The sequence below is a fragment of the Castor canadensis genome, chromosome 9 (genome assembly GCF_047511655.1).
Source record: "Castor canadensis chromosome 9, mCasCan1.hap1v2, whole genome shotgun sequence".
Lineage (NCBI taxonomy): Eukaryota > Metazoa > Chordata > Mammalia > Rodentia > Castoridae > Castor > Castor canadensis.
In genome coordinates, this window is record NC_133394.1 from 31,978,219 (window position 1) to 31,998,737 (window position 20,519).

The 20,519-nt window shown below is 35.4% G+C and overlaps 1 protein-coding gene across 1 annotated transcript; it reads right to left on the reverse strand.

Annotated features, from left to right (window-relative positions):
- Positions 1-671: 671 nt before the first annotated feature.
- Positions 672-18,132, reverse strand: LOC109693542 (all-trans-retinol dehydrogenase [NAD(+)] ADH4). Its single transcript, XM_020174898.2, has 9 exons — positions 17,976-18,132; positions 16,492-16,593; positions 15,524-15,665; positions 14,584-14,671; positions 12,566-12,797; positions 9,203-9,463; positions 4,381-4,516; positions 3,241-3,379; positions 672-1,113 (listed from the first exon to the last, which is right to left on the reverse strand). The coding sequence occupies exons 1-9, from the start codon at positions 17,991-17,993 to the stop codon at positions 1,089-1,091; spliced, it is 1,143 nt and encodes a 380-aa protein (XP_020030487.2). The 5' UTR covers positions 17,994-18,132; the 3' UTR covers positions 672-1,088.
- Between the last annotated feature and the right edge of the window lie 2,387 nt (positions 18,133-20,519).

The following is a 20,519-nucleotide window of genomic DNA, read 5'->3' on the forward strand; positions in this document are numbered from 1 at the left end:
TGAGGGTTCCTTTTCCCCCACATTCTTGCCAACACCTGTTGTTAATGGTGTTTTTAATGATGGCTATTCTAACAGGGGTGAGGTGGAATCTTAGTGTGCTTTTGATTTGCAGTCGCTATTCTGTCTTCCTAAATTCTTTACTAGCACGTCAGAGATAGAAAAATGAAAAGGGAACACCAGAGGGCACTGTAGTAGCATTTTTGAAGACTGACAGTCTAAGGTGCTTGAAGGACTATGAAGGATATAAAACCTTTTTGTCCTCAGAAGCATACAGTACTATGATTGTATTGCCTTCTAAATTCAAGTATTGTGCACCCTATTAACTGGCATTCTCAAAGATTTGTAGTAATTTCAGATCCAAAAACCATTTTTAAAAAAACCTGTGTGCCTTATGTTGGAGAATATACTTTTTTTCCCCTGAAAATTTAATAGTTTTAATATCTTGAAGGTCAATGACATATGTGTCTTAACAGATCTTTAATTTTTGGACAAGAGAATTAGAGTGAAAAGATGACATAATTCTAGAGAAATTCTTTACAATCAGAGATAATAGACTGCCATTCAAATCTTTAAAAATACATATATATCATACATATTATAAGTTGTAGCTTATTAAAGCATAAAATTTATATAATAATATTTTATATGTGGATACAATAAACATAGCAGTCTTCCCAGAAAAAGTATTTTTATTGTGACAAATTTTCAACATAGACAAAAGTAAAATTATTATGAAACTACATATATTCATCATCTAGCTTAAAAAATTATAAACATATGGCCAATCTAATTTCATCTATTATTCCCCATTCTCCATTCCCAATCTCCAGAACTAGTTTTAAACAATTCCTACCAAGAATCATGTGATTCTATTTTCAAACACTTCAGTTATCATAGTTATTTAATATAGGAAGTCTGAATATATTTTATGAGTACAGATGCTATATCAATTATAGCTATTTTAGTTATTTTCAGTAAATCTTTGTTTAGTTTAAAACTCATAGTTTTCTTTGCTTCATCATAGCAGGTAATAAATTAACCAGAGAAGTTCACATTCAATCAGATATTCCAAATTGCTCCTGGCATCTTCAAAAGGTCAGGATTGTTCGGATGCTGTTTAATAATAATAAAACAATAATAAATACAATGTGCATGAAAAATTAATTGAAAGTTCACAAATAACTTTTATCCATTTCAGGATTTGATCTAATCTTTCTTCATAGACACTTTGCTACATCCTCTCCTTTTCATGGCATTAATATTTTATAGATAGTGCTAACAAAACAGGGAAAATCATCCTTGTTGCCCATTGGTGCTACTGATAAGTAGAATATACCAAGGGAGAGGAGAGTATCAGAATAATCACTGCTCTTGACTTGCTTCTTGTCAAGGGCAAAGTTGGGCATCAGAGGAGGTTGGTGTGATGGGATGCTACTTTCTGAGAACCATAGTTTTCAATCCTGCCTAAACTCTAATGTATAGAAACAAAGAAGGGGCTAAGCCTCAAGGACAGAGGACTCCTTATCTCACACATTACTGCAAGAGGTGTAGAAGTCTTGACATCAGTGTGCCATGCCTAAAATTTTTCTTAACCTAGAAATAGGAAGCTACATCTATATATGAAAGGAGAACCTCTGTGTCCTTTCCTCACAATAGCGCAGGGTCACTGCACTTTAACAAGCTTGTCAGTCATTGTGTCCCATTCCCTTCATCCACTCCCTTGCTTCTGTGCAGTTGGTATGTTAGGAGGGCCTGTACCCAGGTGGTGAGCATATCTGGGTAGATCATCTTCTACCCATCCTCATGCCACCTTTCCATCTGTGTGGACAGTCAGGTGGTTTCCTTAGAAGGCCAGTGAGGGAGTAGGAAGCCTGACTTAGTGTGTACATCTAGCGTCTGCTCTACCACTGATCACTTAGGGAAGCCTCGTTGTTGAGTATGGGAGACATGCCCCCTGCTAATAAATCAATGTGACATTTTCCATTTGGATACCACTTAGCATTCCCTGTGGGTATATTCTATGAATGAGAACTTTAGGGGAGAGGGATTGTGGTAGAGGAGCTACAAGCCCCAGGTTCTAAGGTTCCACCTCCTAATTTGAATACTCATTATGGGCATATTGAGATTGTGTACATTATAGGGCTTATACCCTAAGTTTATATGGTATAACTTTTAAAAAATCTTTTTTTAAATTGAAAATTTTTGTGGTATGTTGTGGTTAACATGTTTACAAATTGGGGAATTTATGTCAGTTTGGATGTTTTCTCGGATTTATTCCCTATGAAATAATCTGTGTCCTCAAACCATACACCTGTTTTCTTTTTTTGCATCATTCATTGTCTGCTTTGAACTGTCATTTTCACTTTAATTTAGGCTCCCCTGTTCTCCTTTGCTATGTCTTCTCTTTTAATTTCTAATTTGCCCTGTGTCTCCTCTAACATTATTGCTGGTGTTTTTACTGCTTGCTTCTCTTGATCAAGGCTGCAATTGAACATTTTAACTAAAATCACCGATCTTAGTTTAGTGGTCAATCAGTGACCTTGCTATAAATCAATTCCTAGAGTCTAAGACAAGGAGCATGATAAAGATAAAATTGTGGTTCAGCAGGTTTCTTGTAGGAGCTCCATGATAAAGCGGGAGAGTGAGAATGAACAATGTAGGTTAACTTACTGCACACTTGAGGTTAATATAAAAATGTCAAGAATGAAGCATCCTTTATATATCTGATAACTGCCGTTCTCTGCTCACATCCCCATGGTTTCATGGGGTTCTCTCTTGTAGGGCCTGGAGTAGGCACTCTATGCCATGTTGCATAGTGTAATGATTCTAGACTCGGGTACATTGTGCTAGAGGGATCTAACATCATACTATAGAAACTTCTCTTCTAGGGAGCAAACCACCCGAGTTAACATTTGTGAAAGGGAAACCACCTATGTTGTATGGCACATAACAATATGCATTATAGAAATGGAAGCTTTTCTTTTTTCCATATGGCTATTTAATCTTTTAAGCACATCTAGTACTTCTGATATAGAAAGTCAGAAAAGACAAGCTGCTTATATATATAAATATATAACACACACACATATATATACATACATATGTTTGTATATACATACAAATATATTTGGTGGTACTGGAGTTTGAACTCAGGGCCTCACACTTGCTAGGCAACCACTCTACCCCACAAGCCCATTACAAAGGTTTTCTAAGTTACTCAATCATCTTGTGGTGACTTACCTTTTTCCTTGTTCCATTAGGTCAAATGCCTCATTGACTTTATCAAAAGGCAGGTTATGGGTCACCAATGCATCCAGATCAAATTTCTTATTCTTGTAGTCACTTACCAGCTTTGGGACAGAATCTACACTTTTCCAACCTGTAATTTGGCCAAAATGCCAAATAAAGAAAAACATGGCACTTGACATGAAGAAGTGGTTTATTAAGTGTGTTTGTTGAGTGAATGCAATTATTAGGTCAAATTTGTGTTGCTTCAAATACATTAAGCTCCTCCATCTTTAATTTTCTGTATACATATAAATTTAGTTCTAGACCTTGCAAGCTTTCTTGTGAGCTCTTGTCCTCCTAACCTAACTGGGGGCAACTGGAGATGTAGAAAGGACAAAGGATAAAAGACAGACATGTAGAAAGTTGGGATCAGGTGTGCTGGGCACTTGGATGGAGATGCACAACAACTTTGCTTCTTTTCTCTATTAACTCTTCTTTTACTTTGCTTCTTTTCTCTATCTTTAAAACCTTACTTCTAAAGTCTTTCTTCTTTTCTGTTCTTTAAAGTCTCTTTCCTTAGACTCACACTGTCCCATGTTTTCTTTAATCTCTCTTAAAGTCTTGGCCCTCAGACTTGCACCATCCCATGTTCCCTTTAAAGTCTCAGTCCCCAGACTTGCAGGCACACAAACAGGCAGCAGCAGCAGCAGCAGCAGCAACATCATTCTCGCAAGCAGCCTTCAGTCAGCCAATCAATCCCTCAATCCATTCCACACCAAATTCCCCATCAATCCTCCACATCCTCCTTCAGTTGAGTCTTTTATAAACAAGGCGGTGGAGCAACAGTTCTCCAAGGGGCATGACATTGTAACAAGAGAAACCTGGGATCCTACTTTGCTGTAAACGTCTTGGGAAATTCAGCTGTGCTGCATTTTGCCCTCCTCTGTGGCTGGGGCGGTGTCAAACTCAGCCTGCTGATTATTTGACACAGCTGTGCTTATGTCAAGTTCTCACAGGCTCCTTATAATGTGCTCCCCACATCTAGACACTCAATATGTAAACAAATTATTTTCTTTCCTTTTAATAGGCTTAATCCTAAGAATTTCATTCTAATGTGAAGAAAATGAAAAACTGTGAAGAAAAACAACTAACCACCAAAGAATGTTCCATTCATAGTACGGCCCACTATTAGGTCCACTGGAGAAACATCTAAATCTTTATCTCCAGGCTTTACTCCAACAACAGTACATGAACCCCATCCTACTGTTGTGCAGTCCAGGGCTGCTCTCTGAAAGATTGAACACAAAAGATTACCTGAGTCAGTAGAAAAATAGAACATGAACTCTGGCATGGAAAGATACATTGCTTTAGGGAAAATTTATCCAACTCCATATGTTAGATAATGGGATTCAAGTTAATGAGGTCACAGGATTATTTAGATTTAACCTTGAGGCTCCAGTGTTTGCTAATAGATAGAACATTGAAAAATTCATAGCTTCATCAAAAAAGCTATTTTCCTATTGAAAAGAAATAGCAGATAATGTTTTGCCCTGTATAATACCATAGGCAGAATCTGAAATGTATGTAGGTTATTGTATGCCAAGAGAAACATACATGGAATTAGGAAAGATCTGTAAAAGATATGGCAAACTTTAATCAATAATTTTTTGTTGGTCTGTCATGGACATTTATTAACATATTGCAACCCCAGAGGTCTAAGCTCAAAATCTTTAAAAGTCATGAAGCTATGTTAGTAAGTAATTATTAACTAGAGGCTAAGAAATGAGTTACATACTATGTACTTATATATACTATATACTTGATCTCAAAGTAGGGTCAATATAAAGAAATCCTGTTTAAATCAGAGGGCAGAAATCTTACAGAAAACAACACTGGCTGCTTTTTATCTATTTCCCTATGTCTTTTAGCCCTCTTGTTGTTAGGTTGTACTTTGCCCACTATATCTTTTGCTGTAACAACCAAGTTGGCCTCAAGTTGATTCCATGAAGCCATAAATTTGAATCTCCACCTGAGTATGGTGTCCCAGGCCTGGAATTCCAGCACTTGGGAGCTGGAGGCAAGAGGATTGTGAGATCAAGGCTAGTCTGGGCCACATAGTAAATTTAGGGTTGTATATTAAGACACTGCTTTTCACTGCCCACCTCTCCTCTCCCCCACAAAAGAAAGAAATAAAAGTAAGGAAAAGAAATTGAACTTCCTTGATTGTTGAGTAATTGTATGGAAGACTGTAGCCCAAGAGAGTTGCCTGGACACAGTTTTGCGTGAGAGAAAGGGAGAACGTTGTATGTTAACTTACTGTGAGTTTGGGGTTAATATAAAAATGTCGAGGATTGAAAATGTAAATAAGTTTCAAAAAGGTATAAACTTGTGGATGCCTATTCCATATAGGAGCCCAAAGGTAAGGTAAATAGATAAACATTTTTAATCTTTTGAGGCTGATGCTAAAGAAGAAAGGGATAAATTTTGTCCCATGTCCCTTGCAGTCAACTTGATTTTGATGCTTTGGGGGCAGTGTTTACTTTTATGAACATCTCAATAGACTCCTTCATAGTACTGATCACTGAATGAAAGAAGCAATTTCTCTCTCTTTCTTTCCCTCTCTTGATGGACGATGCAATGATCTATAGAAACTTTAAAATATGCTTTGAAGCTTTTATTTGAATATTTATTTATTGTTTGGAGAATTTCTAACACTTCTAAATATCAATTCTTCTGCTTGCTACATTCTTTATATGGCAGAAATATTTTTATTTATATATACTATACAGAGAGACCCATGGTGTTGGGAACCAAAAGCCACAGTCTGACAAGGTCACTGTGGCTTCGCAGCATTCCGGTAAGGTCGGAATCGGCAGGTGCACCATGTCTCTATCACCGTGGGGGGAACGCTAAATGTTTCCCTTGACTGAAAAGAAGTTTATACTTAGTCAAGGACACTGGCAGTAAAAATACAGGATGGTAAAAACAGAAAGGTTGTAACTAGGTCAGAGTGTTTTGATGTTTAAGTATGTGTTTTGTCATTCCCTCCCTGAGTGAGTGAGTCCTTTTGTACGTTCTGTCTTGTTCATTCCTTTCTTGAGCCCTTTCAGGTCAAGGACCTCTGCGATCCCGGCACCATGGTGTGAGGATAAAGATCTTAGACACATTAAAATAGCTGCTTACACTGACTCCATTTTGTTTATGCTCTTCCTTTTTAACATTTCTCTGCTTTGCTCCAAACTAGGAATTAACCTCCATAATGATGAATTGGTTGAAATGGGTACTATGCACAAATACAGGATTTTATTTAACAGATTAATAACTTTTGATAAAAAATATCTTTGGTTGAACTGGTAAAACCTCATAGAATTGTCAGTTATTATAATTTTATAATTGTTCTGTTGGGTTCTTTAAATTGCTTCAGAGAATTAGGGATAATTAAGATCAAATTCATACCCATTACTGGAATCTCCTCTAAAACTGAGAAACATAGCTTTTCTTACTTGTGGAAACTTTTGGTAGAAGGATAAGTATTTCATCATTTTGTGATTAGATAAATCAATCTCTTTATTTGGAAATTCTGGTCCATAATTTAAAATAACTTTCTTAGTATAATAAATCAGTTAACAATAGAACATGCCAAGTTTTATATCATTAGTTCTCAATTAGAGAAATTTGTAAAAAAAAATTATTGGTACCAACCCCCAACTTATGATACTCTTCAGGACTATGGCCCATTCATTGATATTTTTAAAAACCCAACAAACAACAGCAAACATTCAGAACAACAAGGAGAAGCCCCTGAACTCCTCAGGTAAGTCTAATGTATACCCATTACACTAGGAAGATATGGTGAGTGGGCTGAATTTCAATGTTTGTAAAAAAAAAAAAAATGAGTTGCAGGAGATGGAGGAAGAAGGATTGTGGGCTGAAGGTGCCAAAGTAAATTTTAAAAGCAGAACCTGAGCTGTGAACACAAGAGTGCAGTGCAGGATAAGGAGCCCTTCATGCATGCAGTTTTTCAATGATAGCTAACGTTTATTGAGTGCTTGTTACTGTTTTAAGCAGTCTCTCTCTCTCTCTGTATTATAACAAAATCATTCTGACATGAGTAACTGAGAACAGTTACTCATGTTACTGTCGTCATAGTTCTTTCTGAGTTTCTATTCTCTTCTAGGGAAGGCATAGTCATTTAAGATGCAGGAGAGGAAACAGCATAAAGTACACTTGTAAGAGCTTGAAGTGTAGAATTTTATTCTTTATACCTTCCCTAGAGGAGGTCTTAGAAACCAGGCTGAGTGAAGGTGTTAATAAAAAGGAATCATATTAGGTTGAAGATGTAGCTCAAGTGATAGAGCGCCTGCCTAGCAAGCATGAAGTCCTGAGTTCAAACCCCAGTGCCCCTTAAAAAATGGGAAATAACATTGAAGGTGTTAATAAAAAGGAATAACATCACAACTCTCTCATAACTCACAATAATGAAACAAGAAGAATCCATAGGCAGATAATTCAACTGATAAGTTCTTTGGTCATTTCATTAAAAACAAATTCATCTTAGTGTCTGAGAAAATATGCATTAGGTGATTATTTACTGAATAATAATGCTGGGTTCTATAACAAGCTAACTTTTCCATGTATTGTCTGTGTGTTGTAGCTGGCTCTTTACCTTATTTTATTTGATTTGATAGTCAAAAGGGAACATTTTCTTAGCTAATTAAAAATGAAGAAACCAAACCTTAAAGTGACAGAGGTCAACATGAGAAGGGGATCAGGAACCAGTGTAAAGATCAGTTAGAGATGAATCAGTTTGGGTTGTAATACACTTGTGCATGGAAGCAATGCTAGGAATCTCTCTGTATAGCTATCCTTAACTCAACTAGCAAAAATGCTTTGTCTTTCTTATTATGCTTATGTTTTCTCTTCAACAAAATTAGAGATAAGGGCAGAACAGATTCTGCCTGGAAGTGAGGGGGAGTCGGGGAGAGAGGGTGGGAGAAATGACCCAAACAATGTGTGCACATGTGAATAAGTGAATAAAAAAAAATGAAGAAACCAACCTGGTGTTATGGTTCATGCCTGTAATCCCAGTACTAGAAAGACTGAACAGGAGGATTGTGAGTTCAAGGCCGGCCTGGTCTACATATTGAGTTCCAACAAGACCCTGTCTCAAATAACCAGGAAAAAAAAAGAGGGAGGTGAAGAAGACAGAAGGAGAAGGAAAGGATGAAGAAGAGGAAGAAGACATCCTCATAACCTACACCACCACCAAGAAACCCCAAACATTACCTTTTTAGAAACAGGAAATTGGAATGATCTTGGAAAACAAAATATTATTTCCAGTCTAATAATATTGAGCACTTAAAGGGATCTCAAGAGAAAAAATCAGCATTTCAAACAATACTGCCTGCTGATCGCAGGAGAAGAGTGAATTTGAAAAGATAGTATTAGCATTTGGGAAGGGCCATGGTTTAAATATGGTTTGACTGTGTCCTGGGAGGGTTCATGTGTTGTAAGCTTTGTCCTTTGTGTGTCAATGTCGAGAGCTGCTGGGATCTTTCAGAGGTGGGGCCTACTGCATGATTGTTACTACCCCCTTAACCCCTGCTTTCTGTCTTGCCATACAATTTCTCTCTCTCAAGTACCACAATGTTATTTGCCATGAGGTGATGCAGATTGGGACTTTGGCCTCCAAAACTGTACATAAACTTTTTCTTTACAGTTACTCAGTCTCAGGTATTTCCTTATAGCAACAGAAAAAAGACTAATACTGGAGGAAATATCAGTGGACATTGAAGGAAATACAGTATAGCTGAGGAAGTGGCAAATGATTTATAGCTGAGTTTTACTTCTATCACTAACTTTGAAATGTTAAAAAAGGAATAATTGTATCTACTGTAATGAACTCATCTTCATCTATTATTTGATGATTAAGGAATAAACTGAACATAAGATCCAAGAAAAAAACTGTACATACCATGGATTCATATCCACCTGCACATTCAAGGGCAAAATCCACACCTCCACTGGTTAATTCAACAATTACTTCCTGGATGGGTTTATCTAGGTCTTGAGGGTTAAGACAGTCAGTGGCTCCCAGTGCTTTGGCCTTTGTAAACTTCTCACTGTTGATGTCAATACCTATGATTCTGGAAGCTCCTGCTATTTTACAGCCAATTACAGCAGAGAGACCTACCCCTCCTAGGCCGAAGATAGCACAAGTAGAACCAGGGGTGACCTGTAGACAGAAAATTATAGAGCAACTTTAAAAGTAGCTGGTCTTACTTTTTTCTTTTTTATGGGGGAGGGTAAGATGAGGCCTCACACATATAAATAAAAGACTGCCTATTACAAAACTATATGATATATCCAATGGAGAAAATGGATATGTTACTACTTAAATTTGGAGAAGGACTTAAGGAATGACCCAAACAATGTATGCACATATAAATGTATGAATAAAGAAAAAAAAAGACGATCAGTCCATAAGGAGCAACTCAAGTGAAAATAATTCCTTGTTTTACTTTTTCCTTCATTGTTGTCAGAACAAAATAAAAATGCCCACACATTCTAATGAAGTTGTTTTTTTTATTTTAAAATTGGATCATAGATAATTTGATATCTGTATTTCTAATAGACCTTATTTTGTTGTATTAGCATTACAGTTGGTTTTAAATAACCACTAACATTTCTCTGTGAATTTGACTCACTTGATCATTTCAGATTATTAATTCATTTAAATAGAATGAAATCCAAATGTCTGCATGACATTGAAGAATTTTTGCTATCTGACCTCTGTTTACCTTCCAGTTTTATCTCCATGATATTCCTAGTACAACAGCCATACAAACTGTTGCATTTTCTTCTTTTCATACCTTAATTTCTAGTGTCCCCTTAGACTGATGTACTTTTCATCTTATTTCCTTCAGTTAAAATATAACCTATATGTCTAGGCCTGATCTAAGGGACATTTTCTCCATGAAACTTTTTTTTTATGTTGGGCACTGGTGACTCACACCTGTAATCCTAGCTACTTGGGAGGCAGAGATCAGGAAGATTTCAGTTGGAAGCCAGCCTGGGCTAACAGTTGTTGACATCCTATCTCAAAAATACCCAACACAAAAAGGGTTTGTGAAGTGGCTCACGTGGTAAAGCGCCTGCCTAGCAAGGCAGTCCAAACCCCAGAACTGCAAAAAAACAAAAACCAAAACAAAATGAAAACCTTGTTTTTTCAATCTGAAATCAGTGCCTATCTTCTAGTTTTTTCCATATCATAGAATCTATAAGCTTCTATAATTGATTGTGTTTTTTTCTGTTTTTTAAAAGACTACATGTTTTGAAGGAAGTGAGTTTTTTTTTTTTTAACATTTTTATCAAGGAGGCTTCTGTATGTTGAGTATTTAATAAATGCTTGTTACGTTGAATTAAATGCAAACAATATACCAGATAGTAAAGAAAGATGCTGTTACTAGGATAAATTCTTTAGAAGTAGTATATAGAAAGATGCTTAATTAGTATTTTCTGATGAGGATGGGAAATTTAGGATTAAAACATAAGCGAAAGGTAAAGAGAAAATCTGACATATTAACATCTAAATTGGAAACAAAATTAGTATGGAACAGAGTGCTTTAATTTATGCAGCAGGAAAAGGGCAGTCTATTTGGTAATTGGTGCTTGGAAAACTGATTTTCACACACAGAAGAATAAAATTAGACCCCCTTTACGCACACCACATACAAAAATTAACTCAAAATGGGTTAAAGACTTAAATCTAACACCTAAAATTGTAAAATGACTAGAAGTAAATATTGAGGAAAATCTTCATAACAGTGGACTGGGCAATGATTTCTTGGACATGACGAAAAAGTGCAGGAAATAAAAGCAAAAATAGACAAATGGGATTACATCAAGGTAAAATAAAACTGCCAAGCCAAGGAAACAACCATCAGAGTCAAGAGACATCCCACAGAATAGGAAAATATATTTGCAAATCATATACTCAATAAGGTGCTGTTACAAAAAAGCCATATAAAGGGGTTTGACGGAATGGCTCAAGTGGTAAGAGCACCTTGTCTAGCAAGCATGAAGCCCTGAGTTCAAACCCCAGTACAGCTAAAAAAATAAATAATATTAATAAAAAAAGTAACTAAAAGCAAAAAGGGCTGGGGGTGTGGCTCAAGTGGTAGAGTGCCTGCCTGGTTCTGAGTTCAAAGACCCTGAGTTCAAACCCCAGTACTACCAAAAAAAAAAAAAAAAAAGACAAAAAGAGATATAAGGAAACCTATTGTACAAAATGATGACTGTAGTAAATAATAGTGTATATTTAAAAATTGCTAAGAGTAGCTTTTAAATATTTCATCACAAAAAAGATAATTATGTAGTTGATTGAAATGTTAGTTGATTTAATCATTCCACAATGTATTACACGATGTATTAGAACATCACATTGTATCCTGTATATTAACTTCCATCAATTAAAATTAATTTTTTTCTTTTTCTTTTTCTGGTGGGACTGGGATTTTGAACTCAGGGATTTATACTTGCAAAGCAGGTGCTCTAGCACTTGAGTTACACCTCCACTCCAGTTTGCTCTGGTTATTTTGGAGATGAGGCCTCATAAAACTATTTGCCAAGGCTGGCCTTGAACTGTGATTCTACCAATTTCAGCCTCCCAAATAGCTAGGATTACAGTGTAAGGCACCACCCCTGGCTAAAACTAAATCATTTAAATAATTAAAAATAGAGGCCTGGAGATATAACAGTGGTAGAATAGTTGCCTATCATAAGCAAAGCCCTAGCTTTGAGCCCCAGCACTGGAGAGAGAGTGGAAAGAGAGGGAGGGAGGGAAGGAAGAAGGGAGGAAGAGAGAAGAGAGATGAATCTTTAGGTTTTTGGTGACCCTGTATTTTGAACTTAGAGCTTTACACATTCAAAGCAGGCACTCAACCACTTGAGCCACACTTCAGTCCATTTTGCTCTGGCTATTTTGGAGATGGAGTCTCACAAACTACTTGCCTTGGCTGGCTTCAAACTTCAATTGTCCTGATCTCAGCCTCCCAAGTAGCTAGAATTATACATGTGAGCCACTGGTGCCCAGCTGAATCTCTAGTTTTAATATCCCTTAAGAAGGACTAATATCTAAGTGGAGTCAGTCTGAGGGAGGTTGAGGGCTCTTCCTTGTAATGTTGCCAGTTTGTTTAACCCCCCCCCAAATAATAACTTGGTTAAATTCACAGAAGCAATAAACGACATAGTTAGAGTTTGAAGATAATCAATACCATCTCCTTTACATCACCCCCCAGAAACCTGTTTGTAAGCAAGTTAGTGTTTAACAATTTACCTTGGCAGTGTTGATTGCAGCCCCATAGCCAGATGAAAATCCACATCCAATCAGACAAACTCTCTCTAAATTTGCATCATCATCTATTTTGGCAACATTGACATCGGACACCACAGTGTACTGAGAGAATGAACTGACACCCATGAAATGGTAAACTGGTTTCCCCCTGCAGGTAAATCTGCTGGTTTTATCTTCCATTATTTCTTGATCAATATTAGGAGTTTTAAAATTACTAGAAAATTAAATGAGAGAGATACAAAGAAGGAGAAAGAAAATGGGACACTCATCACATTCCTATTAAATTTATGTTTGTCATAATAAATTTTAAGGAATTAATATGCAAAAATTGAGAAAACAACATGATACATTTCACATTAAAACAATTTTAAAGATAATAGTAGCAAACTTTTATGGGTGCTTTTTGTGTGCCAAAAACCCTTTTAAGGGCTTCATGTGTATTAAGTCATAAATTTTTTTCCCCATAGCTCCACCCCTCTTCTGTACTAAAACTTTTTTAGCATAGAAAATTCAAACAGATATAAAAATAGAAGAGAATAATGAATCTCTACGTGCCGATTCTCAGCTTTAGTACCTATCAACCCGTTGGTGTTGTACTTTCATCCCTTACTGCCACAGTCCATATCTCTCCCACTGCGTTGGACTATTTTAATGCAAATTCCAGGCCTCACTACGTTGATGTCTACATTAAAATATTTCAGTATATACAAAAGATTCTCTTAGGTGCATATTGAATTGTAGTGGCCTTTAGTTTGTAGATTCTTCCCTCTTTTGCAATTTGCTTGTTTAAGAAACAGAGTTATTTGTCCTATAGGGTTTTCCTTCTGGTGGATTTTGCTGATTTCATTCCTGAAAGTGTTTTAATATATTCCTCTGTCACTGTTTTTCCTCCTAAATTAGTATTTTTGATCTAAACACTTGATCTGATTCAAATTTTGTGTTTTAGGGAGAATTCTTCAAAAGTGGGTGGTGTGATGCATTTCATCTGGAGGGACACAGTACCTGATCATCTCTCTTTTGGTGACATTAGTATTTATGGTCATTGTCCAATCCATTATTTCATTAGAGTTACAAAAGAGCATAATTTTAATTCTTTGAATCTCTACAATAATCTTACCCTATTTTATAAATGAGGAAATTGCTAAGTTATCACTCTACCACTTAAGCTATTCCCCCAACCCTTTTGTTTTTCTTTTTTTTGAGATAGGGTCTCACTAACTTTGTCCAGGCTGGCTTAAAACTTGAGATCTTCTTGCCTCCACCTTTACAGTAGCTGGGATTATAGGTATTCACACCACTATACTAAAAGTATAGTTTTAACTTCTTAAATAACTAGCTTCAGTTAGGAATTAGAGCTTTCTAGAGTCTCAGTAAAATTTTAAAAAAGTGATTAAGATTTATACTCTTGAGCCTACAGTTAAAACCTGGCTTCAAGACTTATGGCTTGTGGCTCTGTAGTAAATTACTTTTACTACATTTTAGTGCATTTTCTTTGATTTCTGTAGCAGTAGATACTATCCTGGATTTGGCATTTATCTTTCCAGTGATATATTTCTACTTCTACTCCATACACATATGACAAAACAATATTGTTTTCATATATGGCACTCTACTAAACATATCCTTCATTAATTTGCTTCTTTTTGCTAACCCTATGTATGTGAAAAATATTTTGTATGTGAGATTATTGTATTTCAAGTTTAGCGATTTTCACTGTTGTATGGTATTCTATTGTGTTACTATATAGCAATTCATTAATTCTTTCTATGGTCAAAGTACATTCTTGCTGTTTTTCAAATGTTTGCAATTGTAAACAATGTTGTAATGAGGATTTTAGCATGTGTCTCTGTGTGTATTTGGAACAGTGTCTTGTACACACCTAAAAGTAAAATTACTGTGAAGAACATTTGCCCCTGCTCAACTCTATTCGTGTGTGGCTAATGTGCTGCCTAAAATATTTGTGCCAGTTTATACTCTGATTAACAGTGTATAGAGCTTACCGGATTTTTCCACAAAGATTTGTGTGTGGACTCAGACAGAACTTGCATTTTTTACATTGAGGTGCAAAGAATGGAATTACCTTGTCACCTAGAAAAAAAGGCCATATGTTGGATGGTGCATAAGATATTGTTAGTAAGTTTCTAGCAGCAGGGCTGGGAATATGGCTCAGTGGTATAGTGCTTATCTACCATCTGCAAGGCCTTGGGTTTATTCTCTAGGGATCCTCCCCCAAAACATAGAAAGAAACACCACTTTTACATATTTAAGAAAAAGTATAGGTAGCTAAAATATTTTATTTCATTAAAATGCAAGATTGTGGATTCCTTCAAGTATCACGTGTGCGTGTGTGCACACACACATGTATAAATAAAAATTCTCATTAAAGGAGGAAAGACTGATATTGTCCATCCTGTCTGACATAGCCCATGTTCTAGTATTATGTGAAATAAGTATTTTCAGCCAATGGTATGCTTTATTTCGGTATTATTTTTTATTTTACAAATGTCCAAAAAGACCCTTAACCTAACATTGATATATGTATTAAAGTTTTTCCTTAAGCCTCCTATAAGCTCTCATTTTTGTATAATGTTAAATTGGTCCCCATTTTATGTAGAGAAAGTTGTTGTAATAAAGTATCATTTATGAACCATGGAAGATTCAATTTAAATAAACTTTGTAATTTTACTTTACTGGACAATTTCTTAGCATTGTATGTAAATAAAGTAGCCATATTTCCCAGATTTCATTAGATAGTTCTGATTTCAAATATCCTGTCTCCTTACTAGATTGTGATAGATTGTATGTCTCAGTTTTGCTTTGTGACATATGCTCCTCCTATATAAACAGATGTCCGTTATAGTATGCAAAGCAAGGACAGTATCAGGAATTATCATTGAAAGAGCCTGATGCTTATTTAACTAGTATCACAAAGTAAAATACCTGGTTTGACATTGTTCACTCCTGGCCCAATACTTTCCACAATTCCTGCACATTCATGGCCAAGGATCACTGGGAAAAGAGCTTCCTTAAATTTAGGATTGATGGTGTAGGCATCAGTATGGCATACAGAGGTGGCAACTACCTACAAAGCAATCAAAGACTTGAGTTGTGTTTCTGCAATGGTATTATTGGAAGGGATGTTTTACATAATTTTTGGTCACATGTCATCTTGAAATATTACAACGCTCCTAGAACTCAATAAAAGAATTACATTTTGAGAAAAGAATAAAAATATGGTAGGAGCTTTTGTTTTCTAACATTCATTTTTGTTGGAAAAAATCATAAAAAAAGAGATAGAATTGGCAATCACTGTCTCCAGGAGAGGAAAACTCAAAGCTAATAGGACAAGTGAAAGTCTACCAGGCAGAAAGAAAACAGGTTTCTATGACTTGTTCAAATTTTGTTGAGACTACATGAAATGAAGTTGAAATAATAAACCTTTTATAGTTGAAAGAACAATATTGTGTAAATTGTCAGTATATCCCTGAATTTTTCTTCAGTATCTTCTCGTAAAGCTGTCCCATTCATTTTTATGTATAAATCTGTAATGTGTTGGTCTTTAGCAAAAATGGAGAACTTATCCAACCTTGCTGTCTGTGATACTGTTCTACTTCATACCGAAATACCGCCTCTTCTCATTGACCTAGTCCTGTCCTTCTCTTGGGCACCCAGGACCCTTACGTTGCCCGGGGTAACTATCCACATTTTCTCTCTCCCTTATTTTGGTCCTGATTCTCTACTTTTCCTTTCATAACAATTTCTAATAATTAGTAATTGAAAAACAAAAAGAAAACCTAATTCTAACCAAAAATGAGTTTCTTTGCTGATTCTTAGGGTTGGAGTGAACTGATAGAAATTGTCTACTTGTTGGGTCTGTTCTGTGTCCACCATGGAAAGTCCCTACTCACCTGAATTCGAACTTCATGAGCCTTGGGAGGAGCTACTTCAACTTCTTCAATGCAAAGGGGCTTGTTTACTTCCCAGGCAATGGCTGCTTTGCACTTAATAACCTGAGAAAGAAAGGGGGTAAAGAGTGAGAGAGGAAGGGAAAAGGAGGGAGGGAGAGGGAGAGAGGGGAGGAAGAGGATATCATGGGAAAAAGTTAATGCCATAATTTAATGATAAACAGTTAAGGAGTTTATGGCTGATTGTTATATATAACTATATAAATTTTAATGGCTTAATCTCAATTATATATTTTTTAAGACAAGGGATCTTACTTTGAACATAGTTAAATTCTACATTGTAGTCATTACATTTTTTATTTTTTGAACAAACAGGTGCATTAAAGCTTACCCTGATACAATGCTTTGATTTTTCCCTCTATAACAAAGAAGATATATTTATATATTTTAAAGGGTTTAGTAGATGGTCAAAAAATATTTACTGAATGAACTGTTTGCAATCAGCTTTGAATTACTGAGAACCAGTTGTCAGAGCACAGGTGCGTTTCAGAACGTTTGCTACTGGACGTGTGGTCTTCAGACCAGCAGTTACTCATTCCACTTAGGAAGTATTAGAGAAGAAAGCCTTGATCCAAATCCACTAAAATGAAATCTAAATTTAAATAGGATCTCCAGGTGATTCATCAAAAGTCTGAGAAGTAAAGCTAACATAATTACTGAATATGTTTGTAGAATATAAATTGAATAAAAATTTGGTTTCTTTACAAGAATTTGGGTAAAAATGCATGAAAAGAAATTAAGCATTTAGGATTCTATAATCTTATTAAATTTTTTTCTATCTTCAAATTATATTTTTAATTTCAAATATAAGTTAACACTTAAAGAAAGTGGAAAGAAACAAACCTGTAATCCTCCATTCTAACTGCTATTTCAACTTTTGGAATGATTTCCCGGTCTTTGATCATTTGACTACCTATTTTTCAATAGTTCTTAGCAATTTTGAATTATATTTTAAAATATCAATACTCTTATTATGAAAATATATTAAATAATATATATTCATTATAAAATATAGATTAATTACGGTAAGTTTTAAAATGCAAGTAGGAAAAATTTATAGTTTTATTACTCACTTTATGTTTTTGATGTAAATCCTGTGAGTCTCCCCAAATGGGATCATGTGTAGTATTTTGTAATCTCCTTTGTTCTACCAATCCATATATTGTAAATACATATTCTATTCTATGGCTATAGCATAGTTACTCAAATCTCTGTTTTTGCCATTTAAATAATATTTATTTGAGTATTCTTTTAGTAAACACTTTGACAAATCCACAGTTACTACCTTAGAAAAAATTCTTAGCATAGGGACTTACTCAAATCCTTTTAATCAATTTTAAATTGCTGTGCTCTGAAAGTAATCTTATAGCAAGTGTTCAAAGAGAGGAAAAAGCACAAACTAACAAAGAAAGAGGCTGCTTACTTACTTTTCCCGTGGTGCCCATTTTTCTTTGGGAAGCGTTCCCTGGGAATTTCTTTCTGACTTAAGAAGCTTTCCACCTCTACACAGAATGCTCTGTGTCCCTGCACTGAGAAAGCTTTGAATAAATAGCATTCCTGCTGTCTTATTATCCGATCACTTTCTTTTTTGTTGCTCCAACTTTCATTACGTCATTTGTGCTTCATATTTAATCAGCAAATTCATTGCTCTCAGCCAGCAGCTCCAGGACTTTTTTTTTAATTGCAAAACATAAAAGAGAAAAGTGCACTAAACATATAAGGATGAGTTACAAATAATTATTAAGTAAAAGGTATTTCCATTGCTCTACAACTTCCCGCTTATCTGTCCCTACTTTTTACAACCTTGATAATCATTCCTTGCATATTTTGTGATCTTACTATGTATTTCTGCTTTCCTTTACAATACTTTCCTTTCACCTAGTAAAGACTTTATATGAATAGAATCATAGCACGTGTATTCTTTCATGTGATTTTTCTTCTCAACTGTGAGATTCATTCACCTTGCCCTTAGTTGTAGTTTATTTTCATTATTGCTGAATATTCTACGTATGACTTGACCATAATTTATTCATCAGTTTTCTGTTTTGCTAATTGTTTTTTCTTATGATGAATCAGTGGTTGCATAAAAGTTCTTTTCATGTATCCTATTGCACATGTACTCCAATTTCCTTAGGGAAAGGTCAGGATTGAAATTCAGCCAGTACATATTAGCAAGGTGATGCCAACTATTAAAATATTGAAATATTGTTGTTCAGGTTGCTAAAAATTCACTGTCTCAAACTCTCAAAGTCCTCTTCAACTCTTTTCAATCTTGGAGAGCACTGTTCAGTCACTGCTGACAACCTGATATTTGAACCCATCAAACAGCCTTCAGTCCTTCTGTGTCTCTGACTGCCCTCTAGAACACAGGAGTTCCTGGAACACCCATGGACCAAGGCCATTGCCTACCTGACCTTGTGGGGCTGTGACCATTGGGACTGTGGGCCAAAGCTCTGCTGAGTCCCCCATGTATTTGTGAGAAATGTAGTGTCTTCCACTGGTTGATAACTGTTTTGACTAATGATGAAATTGCTGGATCTTTAAGGCCAAAGAGATTTACAAAGTGTCCGAACTTAGGAGCAGCAGTGTATGAGAATTCTCATTGTCACACGTCCTCACCAATGCTTAGAATTGCTCTACTGTGGTAGTGTGTAAGTGTATGTAATTTTGTTTGTAATATGTATTTTTCTGATTATTGAGGATAAGCACTAGTGATGTATGGAATCAAGCATACTTATTCTGTTAACTAATGAGATGGTTAAAAATTACAGTTATGCATTTGTTCATTTCTCATAGTACTCCTCTTAACTGCTTTACATATTTCAAAGTTTGATATTAGATGTACGCAAATGTTCTGTACTCTGTGTGTTTTAAAAAGTTTAACATATTTTTACCATATTTTCCTGTCAGTATGTTTTCTTTAGGTTATTTCTTTTCATGGTTCCATAGTATCCCACTATTTCCTCCAGACTTTAATACTTTATTACTGAATAAAGTTGTTCTATTAAGTTTTTTGAAAGTATAACTTACATTTTTTGCCTCCAATTTCTTACTACCCATATCTCATTCCTTAACTCATTGGGTTCCATGTAAAACTGATATTGTGTTTTGAAAATTGTTAGTGTTTTCATAAGACAAAAAACAAAAATGAATGTCCCCCTATAATCTTTTAGACAATTCCTCTGAAACTTTAATTTTTTTCTAGCCGTTATTCTTGGTTTCCATTATATTTTTCTACTTTGAAGAAAGTCTGAATTTTATTGTGATTTTTTTCTTTTTTGGGCGGTACTAGGGTTTGAACTGAGGGGCTCACATTTGCTAGGCAGGCATTCTACCATTTGAGCCACTCCAACAGTCTTGAAAGTATGAACTTTAGACTCTGGTTCAGACTTTGACATAAACATCTTTGACAAAACAAATTATTATCTTTTGCACAACTTCAAAATAGTTCCTTTCTTTGATTACTCTATTTTGACACTGGCATCTTTGTTCTTTTTCTTATAGCTCTAAACCTAACTTTGACCATATTTTCTACATTGTTGACAAGGTCTGTGTATTCTGCCTGCCATGGGCCTTTCATTTCCTTCTTCTCATTATTACTAGACTGTACACACATGTCTTATTATTTCTTGTTTACATGATCACAGTAGCTTTCCCACTGAGTTTCCTATTTTCAAGCTCCCCTGACCTAGTGTGTTTCAAAATGCTAGCAGATTAGTATTCTTAATAGTTTTTATCAAATCATTTTCCTAGTTTGAAACCACCAAAAACTCTCTTATTCCTACTTATGTAAATACAAAGGTCATCCTGGCATTCAAGAACATTTATTTACATTCTAAATAATATTTTGAACCTTACTTTCTATGTTTCCTTATTTGTATTATTGCTTTCACCCAAAGGAGACTTTCTTCAGTGCTTCTATGCCTTCCTCCCACCCCAAGATTTTATTCATTCATTCCTTACTTGACTAG

Coding starts and splice junctions, on each gene's coding strand:
- LOC109693542 (XM_020174898.2), bottom strand. Junction 14,672..15,523: donor AGTGAACAATGTCAAACCAG/GTATTTTACTTT, acceptor CTTTTTTTCTAG/GTGACAAGGTAATTCCATTC. Junction 3,380..4,380: donor GAATGGAACATTCTTTGGTG/GTTAGTTGTTTT, acceptor GCCAAATTACAG/GTTGGAAAAGTGTAGATTCT.